Source organism: Phyllostomus hastatus, unplaced genomic scaffold, assembly GCF_019186645.2.
Source record: "Phyllostomus hastatus isolate PE091 unplaced genomic scaffold, TTU_PhHast_1.1 phas_contig_348, whole genome shotgun sequence".
Taxonomy (NCBI): Eukaryota; Metazoa; Chordata; class Mammalia; order Chiroptera; family Phyllostomidae; genus Phyllostomus; species Phyllostomus hastatus.
Window position 1 is genome coordinate 8,528,782 of NW_025333860.1, and position 19,531 is coordinate 8,548,312.

Sequence of the window (19,531 nt, forward strand, 5' to 3'; positions counted from 1 at the left end):
GGCTCCCATGGAGTTTTGCCTTCTGGGTGAGTACGTCACCAGGTCCCAGGCGGGTGATGTCTGTAGTTGACGAAGGATCCCCAGAAAGAAGGCTGGCTGCTCACTAGCAGGTCTCTGCTAAAGAGCTTGGGCGTAGACTTTCCTCCTTGGAATTCTTGAATGCTCTCATACTGTACAGGGGTTTATCGAGAATCACTCAGCGCCCTTGCGATGTGTTGCAAAGGCTAACACAAAGTAAGGTTCCTTTGCAGTATTGTTGTTTGCTGTGTTTCGGCCAGAAAACGGAACAGAAGGAAAGGGAGAAAGCAAGGGAGGGTTCGGAGGCAACCTTGCCCTGGACTGCACAGTCTGCAGCTTCTAAATCGTGGAGGATGGGACACAGAAGGAGCACACTACCGAGACAGGGGAAAGCTAAGGAAAAATACTCTCGCCAATGGGTAAAAGGGAAAAGGTGAGAAGGAATGGAGTAGGAGAGGGAACCAATGGATGAGAGAGGCGGAGGAAGAAGGGGGAGGGGCAGAAGCCAATGAGGGAGCCGGGACGCGAGCGAGGACGGAGGACGCGGCCCCGCGCTGGCTCTCCTCCCTCCGACTCCAGAGCTCGCGCCTTCCCCAGCTCCCGGGAGACGAAGGCAGGGGCGGGGCCCAGCCCAGCGCTCGGCGCGGGAGGCGTTGCGAGGTGAGGACGGCCGGGGTGGGTGGGGGGATTGTGGAGAAGGAGGCGCGGGTACGCGTGCGCGTACCCTGCCGAGATTGCTCGGCCGCTCCACCCCCGGCCTGGTGTGTGGCTGCGCGCCCGCGCGCGCGTGCGTTCCGGCGGTACGCGCCGGGAGAGATGCTGAGGTAAAGTTCGGGAGAGAGAGAGAGAGAGAGAGAGAGAGAGAGAGAGAGAGAGATCCGTCAGCTTGAGGGAGCCCGAGTGGCCGCCATTACTGAGCCCCGCGCGGCGGCAGGCGCGGGGAAGGGGGGAGGGACGGGGCCGCCTTTGGTGGCTGGGAGGGAGGGTGGGTTACCGGGCGAGAGCCGTAGGGCTTAAGGTTTCGGGGCGTGTGTGCTGGAGAGCGCGGGGGAGGTGGCTGAAGGGACGCGGAGCTCAGTGAGCGCGCCGGGGAAGAGAGGCGAGCAGAGAGTGGAGGAGGAGGAGGCGGCGGCGGCGGCGGGAGCGCTCCCCAGGAATGTCGCTGCCGCCGCCACCTCCGGGGCCGCTGCCGCTGAGGAGACGGAGGAGACCTACTGTGTTAGGTAGGACCATGCGACCCCCCTTTTTCGCTCCTACGGGCCTGCCCTCTCGCCCCCTCCCCACCCCGCCAGGGACCCTCGCTGCCCGGCTTAGTCGCCGCCACCGGTTGTAACCAGTTCAAGGGGCTGGGGCCCCGCAGCCGCGGAGAGAACCTGGCGCCGCGCTCCGTCCTCGCGGGCGAGGCGGGGGTGAGGGGGGGAAATACCGTCGGCGTGAAGGGCAGAGAAGCCGGGGGAGGGGGTGCTTTCTCCACAGGTGACGGGCTGGGGTCGGCGAAGGCCTGGTGGTGGCCGGGTACGCGTCGGCTCCGCCAGCCGTCCGCTCTCTCCGGTCGCCTTGACTTGCCCGGGTAAGTAGGGTTGTGTCTGTGGGCTGGGTTGCCTCTAACGAGTTCCACCTGGAAGGGGGAGACGGGGTGGACTCGTATTCGCGGAAACACGATCTTCGTTGCAAACTTAAGCGCCTTTCAGGGGACTCAGCCCTTTCACTTTTCCCTTTCTCCCCCACTCCGCCTTGGGTTCTCTTCACGAATTTCCCTGCCGCTGCTAAAACTCGGGGTACAATGCGAGAAGTTGCACTGCGCCACCAAAACAGAGTCCTATCGATTGACTCAGTGGGTTAAGGCTTCGATATTGAGTTTTCGCTAGAATAATAGTCTTCAGATTCTTCCTCTGTTTCCACTAAAGAAAAGTATCGGGGTGGGGGTGGGGGACCGCTCGGGAGCGCGCGCGCACTTATCCACACAGAAATACACTCACTCCCTCACACCCTCCCTCTACAGCGTTATTAGAAATGCAAGTAAGGTGAAGACTGGGTGTAGCTGAAGCTGAAAGGTGCTCAGAAGTAAAAGCAAACTGTTAGGACGTTTAGTGAAAATGCGAGAAAGTTGTAGGGGAGACGCTTATACTTTGGCCATATGACAGAGATCCAGTTTGGGCCCGTGCTTGTATATAGGAATTTAAATCTTTTAAAGCTAGACCAAAAGAGGCGTGTAGATGGTGTGTACGCGCGTTTTTAAGTTTAAATACCCAACGATACCATTAAAAGAATGTTCAGGGGTAAAACAGTGAAATACGTCGCTGTATTTACTGGTCTTTGCTTATGCTGCCTTCTACAGGTGTTGGGGGTGGGGGTTACTGGTTCCATTTAACACTAATGCAGAACCATAATTCAGTCGGAGCAGTACATTAGGGGGTGTTTGTTGACAGTGAGGATTTCATTCAATTCAGGGAATATTTCTCTAAATCTCCATTTTAAAATGGTTCTTTTAACAAAAATGCTGTATTTAGATGCAACTATTCAGAAAAACATTTGGTTAAATAAGATGTTATTATGTGTTTGGAAATATTCAACTGTCAATTCCAGTTTGACTTTAATATGATAGGATCGTGGTCTGTTTTTAGATATATATATATATACGGACCATATAGGCAACCTACTAGACTGCTTCCATTTTTAATTGTTTTCTCGTTTGTGGATCTTACATATATTCGTTGTAGTTGACCCACATTTCTTGTATCTGTCATTGAGTAAAGGAAGAGAGTGTTAAGTGACGACCAAAAACTTACATAGGCCTTGGAGAACGTATGACTAAACATACGATTGATTGAAAAGCTGGTTATGCCTCTGCATGTAACTTCCAAGAAATAGAACTACTGATCTGATTGACTTAAAGCAGAAATTAGAGTGGCACTAGATAACAATTGATTTGGTTGTCATGTGAAAGCCACGTTTTTTAACCCGCTCTAGCAGGTCTTATGTTATCATTTTTCATGCAAGAGCTTTGTGGAATGGGGTGGGTTACACTTTGATAGGAGAATTGTCAGAATTCTGATATTTTTATCATTTTTTAGCGCTTCCATTTAAATTACTGTAGCAATTTAAAAAATGTATTGCAAAATTACTCTTAATTCTGTCACATGGTACTTATCCTGTATGTTTTAAAATTCTTTCCTCCTCTCCCTTCTTCTGTTTGAAAGGCAGATTTTAGTACACTTAATCTTTTAGAGAAAATAAATTATTTTGACCTTGCAAGTTAGAGTTTTTAAGGAGTAAAATACTGTATTTACATTCCTTTTTGGAATTTACCATTCATTGTGGTCCATCTTGGAATAATAGTTTTGTAACTCACTTATTTACAATGAAGAAAAAGTTATGTCCCATACAATACTTTTATAGTTACGCCCCATACTAAACTTTTTCAACATTAGCAGGACTTAAGGTGAAGTGTTGCCTTTAGTATTTACTTTTTTAATATGAAATGGCATGATAGAGATTTTTTTGGTAGCTACAGAAGTTTTAATTGTCATGATTTCAGTTTTCATAGAAACTGTTTTGAGTTATTTGGGCTGTGAGAACCATGATTTTTTTCATTATGCATCCATAAGTTATGCAGATAATATAAATTGACTGAAGAAGCATTGTGAAATGTTCTGCTTCAGTAATGTTTATGTTCCTAAAAGATGTTTGTGAAACACATTTAAAGTACACCAGGGGAATTTAGTATTTAGAACTGTGAAGAAACTTTTGATAAAGTGGTCTATCATTTGGTAATTTGAGTAATCAAGCTCCTATTTGTTTAACTGAAGGTTGTTATAGATCATTTTATCAAACCAGGAAAAGCCATATTAGTAAGAAAAATAGTTACAATGGTAAGAATTTTAATTTAAAATGTAAATTATTTGTTTCTCTTGACTGTTTGTTGGACCCATTAAGGATTTTTCCAGAGTATCTTGAGACTTCCTCTTAACAACCCACCCTCCCAAACAAGGGCAGCTTCTACTTTTCCGTTAAATGTATTGTACTTAAATATAAGAATTCCTTTGAAAAAAGAAATCACCTGCACTAAAAAAATTTTAAAGCCTCGGATTTGTTATACATTAATCCATATTACCTTTATTTAGCACTTATCGTGTGCCTGGCCTTGATAAATTAGAGATGGTGTAGCTCAGACTTACTTAGTTGAAGAGGTAGTTAACTATAGTTATAGGAGTTGAAGAGGTAGTTAGCTGTAGTTATAGGAGTAAATAGTTACAAGTACTAAGAGATGCAGAAAAGAGAACAGCTATTTCTCTCAAGGCCTCTTTGGGAATCCTGTAACAGTAGAAGAAAAAATTGAATTTGGATGTTTTAACTGCAGAAGTTTGAATGTAAAAGCCAATAAATAAGGTTGGTCTTCCTTTACTATATTTTGGAGGTTGACTGTCCACAACATTTGCAGTCAAATAAAATAGGTTGTTAATGTTTGGTCATGTTTGTGTGTTTTGCTACTTAGAATTAAAACTATTACTTGTGAAAAAGAGTTATGCATAACTCTAATTTTAGGGTTAAATGTGACTAATGTGTCACTTGGTTAGTGTTTCAAGCTTTTCATTATGAAGAATTAGTGGTAAAAAGTTTTCATTTTTCTAGCTTCATATTAGATTTAGCTTATTTTATTATCCTTGACCAATATTTTGTTAAGAAGTTGAGCACTGTGAGTGATACAAAGGAAATACAAATTATTACTCCCTTAAGAGAACGTATAGTTTGGGGAGTTTGACAATTTAGGAATTATTAAATGCCATTTCAAGGTAGAGTAGAACCATGTAGAAGGCAGTACATACCGATTTAAAAATTAGTGCTAAGGAATTTAGATAAAGGAGATAACATTTGGAAGTTTCATAGGATTGGGATAAATGAGGTGGAGAAAGGCTTTCAGGTAAGTTGGTGACATGGGACAAAAAGCAGAGGGAAGTGAAGGATAGGTTGGCAGTTGAGGGGAAAATATAAAGTAAAAAGGTAATAGCATAGATTTGTACTGTATGAGTCAAATTGAGAGATTTGGAGAAAAGTATTAGAAGTATCAGGAGGAATGATGGAGAAATAAATAATGTTTGCATCACTATCTGGTCTCTGCTGGATTTTGGCATTGTTAAACAGCCTTGGAAAAACGCCTACCATGGCTGCTTCTGATTAAGAGTATAGCTCATTTTCTTCCTGTTGATCCAAAATTTTATGTTTTTTTTCTACACTTAGCTTTTTAGAGCCAAGATAATTTATCTACCTGCCTATTGGTTGACTACAGAACTAGTGAAAATTAACATTCCTGTGATCTGGGAAATTGAAAGATTCATATTTTATTCTTTTTTACTATGTAACCCTTTGGATGTTTCTTTAGAGTATTAAATCAAATAGTCCCTTAAATAATTTTCTAAAGTTTATGTTCTTTATTTGTGTTACTAATCTTGACCTTGCCTCATTTCATTAAGTGTATTTTCATTTGCCTTCAGAAAATAATGTTACCTGAAAGTCAAGTGATACCACCATTTATTGCTAAAACTGATTAGTTTGTCATAAAGAAATACTGACTTTTTTGTCTTTATTTCTTGTATGGAGCAGCTGATCATCAAGCTCTTTGCCTTGATTTGCTCTTTTTAGTTTGGTGATAGTTTAGGTGCTTTAAACCTCCAGTATCCGTCCATCTCTTGAGCCTTGTGCCCCAGCAAATCTAATTTTGTATTCCACTTCTAGTCTATAATGTCTTATTGCTTATTACGAGGTCTAACTTGTTTTTGTCCTTGAAGACCCTCTATAGTCATATCTTGTATCTTCAGAAATAAAAGAAATATGTCTCTACTTTCCAACATGGTGATTGTGCTCTACCACTCTACCCTAATCACATACCTGGAAGGACTTCTGTTTTAGATCCAAATCCAATTTATTTTTCAAAGTTTACTCAGATCCTTTGTCCTCACTGAAACTTGAAAGTCTGCAGATTACGGCCTCTGGGCAAAATTCACCCTTCTGCCTGCTTTTGTATAATGGGTTTTTACATTTTGAAATGGTTAAGGAAACAATTAAAATAATATTTTGTGATGTGTTAAAGTTACATGAAATTCAAGTTTCAATGTCCATAAACATACCATGGTCATTTACTTATGAGGTACTATGTATGGTGGGGTGGTTTTTTTGTTTTGTTTTGTTTGGCTCTGTGAGTGCAGATTTGAATAGTTGTAACAGACATTGTATGGAACACAAGACCTAAAATATTTACTGTCTGGTCTTTTACAAAAAGTTTACAAAGCTCTGATCTATTTCAGTTAGTGCTGATTTTTCATTTATTTGAATTACTATTGAATTTATCACTTCTATTTTGTTTTCAAAGCTTCCTAAAATTAGTGGGTAAAGTGTTTTTGAGCCTATTTTTTAAAAAAAAACCTGTACCACCTTTTTAGTCTATACCTCTTCCCAAGATTCTTATTCGACTTGTTAGTGTCGCCATCATTAAGAAAATTTGTTAAACTACCTAATGTAGTTTGTTTAATGAAAGTAATGGTTTCCCTCCTGTATAGCTTTGCACTATTGAATGTCAGGTTACTGTACATCCTTTTCCCTGCTTCTCACTTCTCCAAAGTGAGGAAAAGGAAGGTACTCAGTCCCTTGGAAGGGAGGTGAGCATGTTGATAGCACTGGTTTAGTGGACTTCTCTATACATACCTTTGTACCCTCAAAACCTCTGACATGAAGCTAAAGAGAGATAGTGGCTAAGCCCAGTAAATACTTAATGAGTTGTTTACATAGGTTGATAAAAATGAAGTGACCTTTGGTTCACCACAGAATAAGGAAGTGGTCTAGAGAGTTTAGAGTAACTTTCACACCAAGGCCTGCCTCAGTGACATGTTGAAGCAAGTATTGATTAAATAATAAGGTAGGCAGTTAATCTATTTGGGAATGGTTTAGGATGGTCATTGGTTCTCAAATATTTTGTTAAGTGAAACTTTTTTTTAACTAGTACATTTTTGAAATATTAAAAGGTAAAAATGGGTAAAAACAGGATTAGGTTTGTCAAGTAGGGCTTTTGGGGAGCTTCTAGGGTACTCCCTGCTTACAACCTCTTGGAAATCCTTCCATTGAACTGTGAGACATACAGTTTATAAATCCATAATTTGCGTTAATGAGCAGACTGTATTTCTTGGAAAAAAGCTGGACTTTTTATAAGAATATTCTGCTATACCAGACTTTATGGGCCCATAGCAGTATGTAGTTTTTGTTAATTGTGACTAAAAATATGAGTTAAGGATTGCTTAGTGGCTTAGGATCTAAATCTGGAGATTGATTCATTCAATCACCAAATATTTGAGCACCTGCTATGTGTCAGGCACTGCTCTGGGTTCTGGGAATATGGGTAAAAAACAAACAAAACTTTCATCCTAAACATTTAATCATAAATCCTAACAAGATATGCTTCTAGGTTATTTAGTTACCATGTATATTGGTGAAATTTTTAATAGATTCCCTCTTTATTCACCTGATTATAGTCTTATCTAAAGATTAATTCATAGAAATGATGACTTTTTTAGTGTTTCTTTCACCCTGAAGATTGTGTACTTATGTACCTTGGTCAAAAAAAATATTATGAAATGTGATCAACTCTCTTACAGGTATTACATTGTTTGTTTACTTAGCTACCTTATATATGTTAAAACAGCTTCTTCATTTCCTCTTCTAATTTTTCACAGCATTGATGGATTTATCAATGAAAATGAACAACATTAAGAGAAGTAACAGTATGTCAATATTACACCATATTCATCTTTTAGTACCATTTGACATTTTTGTTCTTAAACTATTCTAGATAAGTTTACCTAATATTGTGGGATGTACAGGGTCTGGCACAAATAACACCACTTTTTTATTACAAACTCATGAGCATGTAATTCTGTAACATAACAGTGTCTCAGTCAAGTACACCGTATGACATTTTAGGTGAAATGTTCAAATTAAAACTATAAATTTTTACACCTATATTATTACCCTACAAACCACACTAAAGCAAGCCTTACTTCTGTTGGACCCTGTATGATAATCTTTGGGCTTGGGTGTTTCTTCTCTCTTGAATATCTGTTTATATAAGGGATATCTCATTTCACTTAAAGAAGATGGAACACATAATTATAAAATTACACTTTCTGTGTAATTAGGTCTTGAAAAATGTAATTTCCTATACGAAATATTTGACTTTTAAAATGTGTCGAAAATAAAAATTAGATGATTATTCTGACTGAATACATTGTTACAGATCATAGTCTTCATTCTGATAGTTTAATTTTTGACTAAATTTTTAGTGCCTTAAAATTTGTATATATTTCCTCCATAAATAGTTTTAGAAAACATTTTAGATTAATAAATTATAGCACTTATTTAGTAAACATAATATACTTCACTTTTTTGTTTGCCATGGAATGAAGAACATTTTTATTTTAATATATGTTACAGGATTCATGCATTTATTGAGTAGTTCCTGTGTGGGAAGACCCTTTTGTAGGCTCTTGGGATGTATTGATGAAATAAAAATATGCATCTTTGTGAATTTTTATTAAACCTGAAGTAGGGTGGGGAAAGGGATAGAGTTAATAACAAAATAAGTTGTATAGTGAGTTAACTCCTTAGGAGGTAAGGAGTTAAGTGGGGGTGGGGGAGTTTGGTGGGGGGTATTAGGAAAAGTAAGTGCAAACACAAGAACATGCTTAATGTGTCAAGGAACTGTTCCGTGTTCCTTATTGTGCCTGGAGCAGAATGAGAGTGGGGCCAATAGTAGCGCACAGAGTTGGGGAAGGAAGATCTTACAGTAAGCCATTGAAAGGACTTGTTTTTTCACTTTTAGGAGCAACTGGAGAGTTTTGAGCAGAAGAATGGGAAGCTCTAACTTATGTTTTAAGAGGAACATTCTGGATGTTCTGATGGGAATAAACTGGGGAAGGGGAGAAGGAGTGGAAGTGGGAAAGTTAGTTTAGAAGGCTTTGGAGTATTCTGGGGCCAGAGATGATGGTCAGAGTTACAGCACTAAAGGTAGTGAAAAATGATAGATTATGGACATATTTTTGAAGAGAGGTCCAGTAGGAATTTCCTGACGCTATAACTTCAAAGGTTAAAATATTTTTTAAATTATAGTTATTATTAATGAATGTAGTAGTTTTGAGGAAAGGTACAAACAAAATTTTAGTTTAAATCCAATATTACTAATGATCTCTTTTTTTTTTTTTGGAGTTTCCAAGATTCCTTATACAACTTCAAAAAAAAAGTGTTTTTTTTTTTTTTGCAGAAAGCCACTTCATGTTGTTAAAACTGCAACAAAAGGAGCATGTTACATTTGCATGGCTTAGTAAAAATGTCTTAGGAAACTTAGTTGTAGAGATAGCTTTATTTCAGCAGACAGTTCTAGGACAGTTCCACTCAAATTATACATTGTATTCATTTCTTTAAGGATGGTTAATCTAAACATTTCCTTGAAATAAGATTATCTAAATTATCTAAAGGCAAAATGAGAAACTGCATTGCAGAGTAAGTAAAAGCTTAGTAACAAAAATGTTCTAATGCTTCAAGTAAAAATTATTCATTGAGAGATTCTTAACTCTAACTTTTGAGTATGTCATTGCTCCTCTTGGTTTACTCGAGTAAAAATAAGCATAATGCTAGAAGTTAGAAAATGAGGTTTTATTAAAGTTATATCAAATGTAGAAAAGAAATATGTGATTGACATACATATTACCATTAAACATATTTGAAAGGAATTTTCAAAGTAAACATCCCACACGTAGACATTGGCCATTAGTTTATTACTGGTGGACATAACAAAACAATGGATTCTTTCTCTGCATGGTAGAAAAAATACCTTGGTTAGTGAGTAGAGGGCAATTTTGACTTGGATGTTGAGGGCCAGTAAATTCATGTATTTATAAAACTACCCAAGTGTCTGAAATTAAACTCCCTTTTAATCTCTTAACAGCCAACCTCATGAAAGCTGTCTTTCTCTGTGAGGTGTAGTACCATACTCACCTAAACAAATGGCAGAATATTTTTGAGGGCAGGGTGGTGGCATTTTTTTTCTGGTCTAGGGTTTCTAAAACCTTTTTAAAATCTGAAAACACTTTGAGTTAAGTAAACCTATAAATCAGATAAAGAAAGTACTGCTCTTTTGAGAGTTGAAAGGAGAAAGCAATACTGTTTGCTCAATATTCTTCTTTCCTACCCCTAGGTGAAAGAATTTTTCCACAGTTTGAAAATCACTACCCAGTGACTCATGACATAAGCTCTTGGAGCTGACTTTAGAATACCAGCAGGTAGCCCACCTGTGAGAGCATTGTTAGAAAGGACATGGATGTTCCTTACTGTATCTAATTGGTAGTTTATTGTGAATTTTCTGTGAAAACCATAAATGACATGCAGATCTAACTTATTTTAATTAAAATTTTAATATTCATGATTCAGAGACTGCTGCTATCCAATTAATTGCAGTCTGTCAAAGCCTTAGTATTAAAATTTGTTCTCAATATAATACAGTTTTATTTCTCTTTTAGATAAAAAGCCTCCTAGTTTTCAGTAACCAATGAAAGGGTGATGACTTCATGACCCCATTCATCTTTGTTTTAAAATACATTTTGTGATAGTGTTTTGTTTCTGCTCTTATAATCTGTAACTTAAGATAGAAAGCTATCATTATTTTGAGGTTTATGTTATAGGAGAGCAGAAAGGAGTTTTAATGTGTTTGGATAAGCATAAAGAAATATTAATAAAAATATGACCTGCAAGGATTTGATTTATAGTTGAAAAATGTCTGCAGTACTCGGGTCTTTATGGCATAGTCTTGTTATATCTCTATTAACAACTTCGTCTTCAGCTGTGGAAAACGGGACTGTCTTTGAATTGCTCTTAATTTTTAGAATAGGTATTTATTTAAGAAAGGGTTTTATGTAGTTCTGTTTGTATTGTTTAATATAAAAATTCCCTAAAGTAATCACTAGATAAGTTTTCTTTCGATGTACATTTTAAAGTGTATTGTCTGTAGTATTTTGTTTTTCTAGTAAGGAAAGCTAGACCTCATATTCTACTGTTTTCAGTTGTTTTCCTTGTTAGCTATCGAATCATGCTGTTTTCACCAACTAGTTTCCCTTTTTATCACTGTGTGTAACTTTGTCCAGTTAATTCACTGTTTTCTTTTTGGTCAATAACTATAAAGTAGTCCAATTGTTATTTTATTTAGGTTTAGATAACCTAAAGTTTAGGTAAAGAATGTTAAACTTGTTGCTAAGTGCAAACCCCAATTTGACCAGATTAAGATTTTTTTTTTTTTTAAGATTTTATTTATTTTTTTTTTTTTTAGAGAGGGAAGGGAGGGAGATAGAGAGAGAGAGACAAACATCAATGTGCGGTTGCTGGGGGTCATGGCCTGCAACCTAGGCATGTGCCCTGACTGGGAATTGAACCTGCGACACTTTGGTTCGCAGCCCGCGCTCAATCCACTGAGCTACGCCAGCCAGGGTCCAGATTAAGATTTTAAAAAATTTTACTAAAAAGAAAGTTAATGGGATTGGATGGGAACAGTCCTAATTTTTTAAAAAAATTCTTCACCCAAGGATATGTTTATTGATTTTAGAGGGGGAGATTAAACACTATTTTTTTTGCTAGGCAGTTAACATTTGAAAAAATTATTTAGTTCTTAAAATTTGTATAGATGATGTAACCCCATTTTATAGATGGGGGAACCATGCCTCAAGAGATTTAGATCTTTACTGTTGTCATAAATGAGGATATAATAGTCCTGCTTGTAATCGGTTGTATTTATTTGTAGTTTTATACTTCTTTTGTTACTTCTTCAACGTAATCTATTTATTACAGAGGCGAACCTAATAAACATTTTGTTTGAATATCACATGGCTGATAATAATATTTAGTTGAGGCTAATAGAATAAACTTGTGGAATACAAGAATAAGGCTGAAGTTTTATTTTTAAATATTTTACCTGAAATGATAGTCAAAAATTTAAATTATAAGAACAGCTTCTCTCTATCATTTGTTGTTAGTATACCAAATATGCAGCATAATCTGAATAGATGTTTACTTGAAGTTGAGGTCAGTGGGGAAGCGAGGTATTGGGGGCCAGGTGGTAGTTCTTTCCTTACCTTTATTTTTATTGTCATGTTCTTTATATTCTTTACCTAGATTAAAGATAACTTCAACATATGTTGGTATATATAACTGGATATTTTCCCTATCCTGTAAAATTTTGATGTGGTAGAAATGATGTATTGCTTTTAATTCAACATCAAAAGAATGTGAAGACTCTCCCAAGTAAAATTACTTGAGACTGAGTAATTGCTTCCACATAAGTAACCTAAATTACATGGAATTCTTAAAAGTTATTTAATGTTGCTGCTATATAAAATACTTCTAAAAGATTGTCTCAAATGTACTTTTAAAATTCTTTGTAGCTTGGTGCTACTCAAATGTGGCTCATGAGCTCTTTGTAACTGAAAGAAAGAAATGTAGAAATCAAGGACATTTAGAAACAATTTGACAGTAATTTTATGTCTCTTGGATCTAACAAGAAATTGGGGCTTAGATTTTTAAAAAATGTTACTTATGCCCTGGCTGGGTGGCTCAGTTGATTGGAGTGTCATCCCATACACCAGAAGATTACCAGTTCAGTTCCTAGTCAAGGCACATACCTAGGTTGTGGGTTCGATCCCTAGTTGAAATGTGTAGGGGAAGCAACTGATTGATGTTTCTCTCTCACATTGTTGTCTCTCTCTTTCTCTAAAATCAATAAGCGTATCCTCAGGTGCAGATCTTTTAAAAATGTTATTTATTTTATAAAAGTGAGCTTATAGATAATTAAGTAAAAAATTGATTTTTATTTACCTTAGTGTGAGAAGCATTGATCTAGTCAAATATTGTCATTATTTGCACTAACTCTCCATTTATTTCTATTTCCACTTGTAAGTATTTGAATATATTAATTGTCTTTGGGCATAATATTTGATGGACTTCAAAGGAGTGTTGACATTTCTTGAAAATTTTTTTAAATTCTAAAATCTTGGTAATAAATTCATATGAAATTTCATTTTAGGAAACAAGTTCTGAGAGATCAGGTTAGAAAGCAGGTTGTTTAAAGGTTGTGAGGGAGTTGTTAAAGCAGTTACTAAATATACTAGTTAGTACATTTTAGTTATAACAAAGCATAATCCCTATTCATTGAAGGCAGGACAATCGAAGGTAGGGGAAAGGGCTAGTTGTTTTCTTAAACTATAGGAAAGAATAGAGACAAAATGCACATTTGGTTAATAGGGCTTATTTTAAAGATTGTGAGATTAAATTTTGTATTAGTTATATTAATTGTTAGAATTGCCTTAAATTTTGAGGTCGTTTTCCATTTATAACAATACACCACAGACTCTTTATGATGATTTTTTAAAAATACATCCAGTGTTAACTTGCATGGTGCTTTGTTGTGGCTATCTTAATATGTATATAATTTAATGTGTGTAATTCGTGATTAAGATTTGTCCTTTTTCTCTTCTTTCTAGGAAGATGATGATCTATATGATTTTGAAGACCTTCCTGTACAAAAATGAGGGAAATACAAAGAACCAAATATAGTTCTGAAATTCAGGATCTATATTTTGAGATGATTTTATTTTCAGAATGAGAAGTATATTTGGTTACCTTTATGAATGTAGAGACATGAGAAGAGGGTAATGATGGCAAAAAACAAAGAGCCTCGCCCCCCATCCTATACTATCAGTGTAGTTGGACTCTCTGGGACTGAAAAAGACAAAGGTAACTGTGGAGTTGGAAAGTCTTGTTTGTGCAATAGATTTGTACGCTCAAAAGCAGATGAATATTATCCAGAGCATACTTCTGTGCTCAGTACCATTGACTTTGGAGGACGAGTAGTAAACAATGATCACTTTTTGTACTGGGGTGACATAACACTAAATGGTGAAGATGGAGTAGAATGCAAAATTCATGTCATTGAACAAACAGAGTTCATTGATGACCAGACTTTCTTGCCTCATCGGAGTACAAATTTGCAACCGTATATAAAACGTGCAGCTGCCTCTAAATTGCAGTCAGCAGAAAAACTAATGTACATTTGCACTGATCAACTAGGCCTGGAGCAAGACTTTGAACAGAAGCAAATGCCTGAAGGGAAGCTCAATGTGGATGGATTTTTATTGTGCATTGACGTAAGTCAGGGATGCAATAGGAAGTTTGATGATCAACTTAAATTTGTGAATAATCTTTTTGTCCAACTATCAAAATCGAAAAAACCTGTAATAATAGCAGCAACTAAATGTGATGAATGTGTGGATCACTATCTTAGAGAAGTTCAGGCCTTTGCTTCAAACAAAAAGAACCTTCTTGTAGTGGAAACATCAGCACGATTGAATGTCAACATTGAAACATGTTTCACTGCACTGGTACAAATGTTGGATAAAACTCGTGGCAAACCTAAAATTATTCCCTATCTGGATGCTTTTAAAACACAGAGACAACTTGTTGTCACAGCAACAGATAAGTTTGAAAAACTTGTGCAGACTGTGAGAGATTATCATGCAACTTGGAAAACTGTTAGTAACAAATTAAAAAATCATCCTGATTATGAAGAATATATCAACTTAGAGGGAACAAAAAAGGCCAGAAATACATTCTCAAAACATATAGAACAACTTAAACAGGAACATATAAGAAAAAGAAGAGAAGAATATATAAATACCTTACCAAGAGCTTTTAACACTCTTTTGCCAAATCTAGAAGAGATTGAACATATGAATTGGTCAGAAGCTTTGAAGTTAATGGAAAAAAGAGCAGATTTTCAGTTATGTTTTGTGGTGCTAGAAAAAACACCTTGGGATGAAACTGACCATATAGACAAAGTTAACGATAGACGAATTCCATTTGACCTCCTAAGCACTTTAGAAGCTGAAAAAGTCTATCAGAACCATGTACAACATCTAATATCAGAGAAGAGGAGGGTAGAAATGAAGGAAAAATTCAAAAAGACTTTGGAAAAAATTCAGTTCATTTCACCTGGGCAGCCATGGGAAGAAGTTATGTGCTTTGTTATGGAAGATGAAGCCTTCAAATATATTACAGAGGCTGATAGCAAAGAAGTGTATAGTAGGCACCAGCGAGAAATTGTTGAAAAAGCCAAAGAAGAGTTTCAGGAGATGCTTTTTGAGCATTCTGAACTTTTTTATGATTTAGATCTCAATGCAACACCTAGTTCAGATAAAATGAGTGAAATTCATACAGTTCTGAGTGAAGAACCTAGATACAAAGCTTTACAGAAACTTGCACCTGATAGGGAGTCTCTTCTACTTAAGCATATAGGGTTTGTTTATCACCCCACTAAAGAAACCTGTCTCAGTGGCCAAAATTGTACGGACATTAAAGTAGAGCAATTACTTGCCAGAAGTCTTTTGCAGTTGGATCACAGCCGCTTACGGTTGTATCATGATAGTACCAATATAGATAAAGTTAACCTTTTCATTTTAGGGAAGGATGGCCTTGCCCAAGAACTAGCAAATGAGATAAAGACACAATCCACTGATGATGAGTATGCCTTAGATGGAAAGATTTATGAACTTGATCTTCGAGCAGTTGATGCCAAGTCGCCTTACTTTTTAAGTCAGTCATGGACTGTTGCCTTTAAACCACATGGGTGCTTCTGTGTATTTAATTCCATTGAGTCACTGAATTTTATTGGGGAATTTATTGGAAAAATAAGAACTGAAGCTTCTCAGATCAGAAAAGATAAATATATGGCTAATCTTCCATTTACATTAATTCTGGCAAATCAGAGAGATTCTATTAGTAAGAATCTACCAATTCTCAGGCACCAAGGGCAGCAGTTGGCAAACAAGTTACAGTGTCCTTTTGTAGATGTACCTGCTGGTACATATCCTCGTAAGTTTAATGAAACCCAAATAAAGCAAGCTCTAAGAGGAGTATTAGAATCAGTTAAACATAATTTAGATGTAGTAAGCCCAGTTCCCACCAGTAAGGATGTATCAGAAGCTGACTTGAGAATTGTCATGTGTGCCATGTGTGGTGATCCATTTAGTGTGGATCTTATTCTTTCACCTTTCCTTGATTCGCATTCTTGCAGCGCTGCTCAAGCTGGACAGAATAATTCCCTAATGCTTGATAAAATCATTGGTGAAAAAAGGAGGCGAATACAGATCACAATATTATCATATCATTCCTCAATTGGAGTAAGGAAAGATGAACTTGTTCATGGATATATATTAGTTTATTCTGCTAAACGAAAAGCGTCAATGGGAATGCTTCGAGCATTTCTCTCCGAAGTTCAGGACACAATCCCTGTACAGCTGGTGGCAGTTACTGACAGCCAAGCAGATTTTTTTGAAAATGAGGCCATTAAAGAGTTAATGACTGAAGGAGAACACATTGCAACAGAGATCACTGCTAAATTTACAGCATTGTATTCTTTATCTCAGTATCATCGGCAAACCGAGGTCTTTACACTGTTTTTCAGTGATGTTCTAGAGAAAAAAAATATGATAGAAAATTCCTATTTATCTGATAATACAAGGGAATCAACCCATCAGAGTGAGGATGTTTTTCTGCCATCTCCCAGAGACTGTTTTCCTTATAACAACTACCCTGATTCAGATGATGATACAGAAGCACCACCTCCTTATAGTCCAATTGGAGATGATGTACAGTTGCTTCCAACGCCTAGTGACCGTTCCAGATATAGATTAGATTTTGAAGGAAATGAATATCCTATTCATAGCACCCCCAACTGTCATGACCATGAACGCAACCATAAAGTGCCTCCACCTATTAAACCTAAACCAGTTGTACCTAAGACAAATGTGAAGAAACTGGATCCAAACCTTTTAAAAACAATTGAAGCTGGTATTGGTAAAAATCCAAGAAAACAGACTTCCCGGGTGCCTTTGGCACATCCTGAAGATATGGATCCTTCAGATAACTATGCGGAACCCATTGACACAATTTTCAAACAGAAGGGCTGTTCTGATGAGATATATGTTGTCCCAGATGATAGTCAGAATCGCATTATTAAAATTCGAAACTCATTTGTAAATAACACCCAAGGAGATGAAGAAAATGGATTTTCTGAAAGAACCTCAAAAAGTCATGGGGAACGGAGGCCTTCAAAATACAAGTATAAATCTAAAACCCTGTTTAGTAAAGCCAAGTCTTACTATCGAAGAACACATTCAGATGCAAGTGATGATGAGGCTTTCACAACTTCTAAAACAAAAAGAAAAGGAAGACATCGTGGAAGTGAAGAAGATCCACTTCTTTCTCCTGTTGAAACTTGGAAAGGTGGTATTGATAATCCTGCAATCACCTCAGACCAGGAATTAGATGATAAGAAAATGAAGAAGAAAATCCACAAAGGAAAAGAAGATAAAAAGGTAAGTTTTATTTATGGCCAGTAATGTTTATAAAGATACTTGTTTTTACCTTAAAAATTTTTTTTAAAGATAATGGAATTGGTGTCCGTGAGAACTTAAGCTGCATTTTTATTGTAAATAAAATTATCAGCTCTTTAAATTTTTCTAAATGTTTTATGAGGGAATTTTTTTGTTGCTGGTTGTATTGACTTTTGATTATTTGTGCTTTATCTTTGGTGTAGTTTTATTTCATATTCAGCGTGAAAATTCTAGTTGAATATATTCTCTATAGAAATCCATACATCCACAGTAATTTTGTTCTTTGTTTTGTTTTGTAAGCATCCCATTCATCTTTTTTTCCCTGCTGACCAGTTTTGCAATATTAATTTCATATATGTGTCTCACTCAAACATATTAATAGTACAATAAAACTAAAAATATATAGACTTGGAAATTTAATAACTTATCCAGAAAGCTTCTTTGGATAGTGGTATACTGCCTAAAGGCTTGCAGAAAGGTTTTTTAAATTTGAACTACAGAATTCTGTCCAAATAGCAAGTTTTTTTCTGTTATATTTTAAATAGTTACTAATTTAGCTGATATTAAGCATTAGAAACCTAAGTATGTGTGCTATTAAAGTTTAATAGTTTATTTTTATTAGATATTTTTCACAGTGCTATTTAAGCAGCTTCACTTTTTTAAAGTATATTTTAATGATTATGCTATTACAGTTGTCCCATTTTTTTCTCCGCTTTCTCCCCCTCCTTCCTGTAACCACCCTGCCCTCCAGCATTCCTCCTGCTTTGTTCATGTCCATGGGTTGTACGTATAAGTTCTTTGGTTTCTTCATTTCCTGTATTATTCTTAATGTCCTCGTCTATTGTGAACCTACCAATTATACTTCTTATTCCCTGTACCTTTTCTCCAATTCTTTTCCCTCCCTGCTGATAACCCTCCATGTGAGCTCCATTGCTGTGATTCTGTTCTTGCTCTAGTTGTTTGCTTAGGGTTTTTTTTTTTTAGGGTCAGTTGTTGATAGTTGTGAGTTTGTTGTCATTTTAATGTTCATAGTTTTGATCTTCTTTTTCTTAGATAAGTCCCTTTTAATATTTCACATAACAAGGAGTTGGTGATGATGAACTGCTTTAACTTGACCTTATCTGTGAAGAATTTTATCTGCCCTTCCATTCTAAATGATAGCTTTGCTGGATAGAGTAATCCAGGTTGTAGGTCCTTACCTTTCAGGACGTTGAATGCTTCTTCCAGCCCTTTCTTGCTTGTAAAGTTTCTTTTGAGAAATCAGGTGATAGTCTTATGGGAATTCCTTTGTAGGTAAAACTCTCTCCTTTCCTCTTGCTGCTTTTAAGATTGTCTCCTTATCTTTAATCTTGGGTAATTAATTATGATGTGTCTTGGTGTGTTCTTCCTAGAATCCAACTTCTTTGGGACTCTGAGCTTTCTAGACTTGGACATCTAGTTCCTTCACTAGATTGGGGAAGTTCTCCTTCATTATTTTTTCAAATAAGTTTTCAATTTCTTACTCTTCCTCTTCTCCTTCTGGCACCCCTATGATTTGGATGTTGAAGCACTTAAAGTTGTCCCAGAGGTTCATAAGCCTCTCCTCATTTTTTTGAATTCTTGTTTCTTCGTTCTGTTCTGATTGAACGTTTATTTCTTCCTTCTGTTCCAAGTCTTTGATTTGAGCCCCGGTTTCCTTCCCTTTACTGTTGGTTCTCTGTATATTTTTCTTTATTTCACTTTGCATAGCCTTCACTTCTTTATTTTGCAGCTGTACTCAATCATTTCTGTGAGTATCCCGATTACCAGTGTTTTGAACTCTGCATCTGATAGGTTAGCTATCTCCTCATCGCTTAGTTCTTTTTCTGGAATTTTGATCTGTTCTTTTATTTGGGCCATATTTCTCTGTCTCAGCACATCTGTTAGGTTGTAAGGGGAGGAGCCTTATGTATTTGCCGGGGTGGGGCAACCCACTTGACTGCATTGTGGTGCTATGTGTGGCAGGGGGCTGGTCAGAAAGGTAACAATGTCACTTGCTTGGTTCTTGCCCTGCTTTCAGT

At 36.9% G+C, this 19,531-nt stretch overlaps 1 protein-coding gene across 5 annotated transcripts in view; it reads left to right on the top strand.

Annotated features, from left to right (window-relative positions):
- Nucleotides 1–557: 557 nt before the first annotated feature.
- ARHGAP5 (Rho GTPase activating protein 5) overlaps nucleotides 558–19,531 on the top strand; it is an 84,364-nt gene continuing 65,390 nt past the window's right edge. For 2 of the 5 annotated variants that reach the window (XM_045841076.1, XM_045841081.1), the window contains exons 1-2: nucleotides 1,013–1,241; nucleotides 13,584–17,474. In XM_045841076.1, coding sequence (XP_045697032.1) covers nucleotides 13,755–17,474 — 3,720 coding nt within the window. In that variant the 5' untranslated portion in view covers nucleotides 1,013–1,241; nucleotides 13,584–13,754. Of the gene's footprint in view, nucleotides 679–710; nucleotides 843–1,012; nucleotides 1,242–1,461; nucleotides 1,589–13,583; nucleotides 17,475–19,531 lie in introns of those variants that run through there. The other 3 variants (XM_045841080.1, XM_045841077.1, XM_045841079.1) reach the window with 3 other exon arrangements.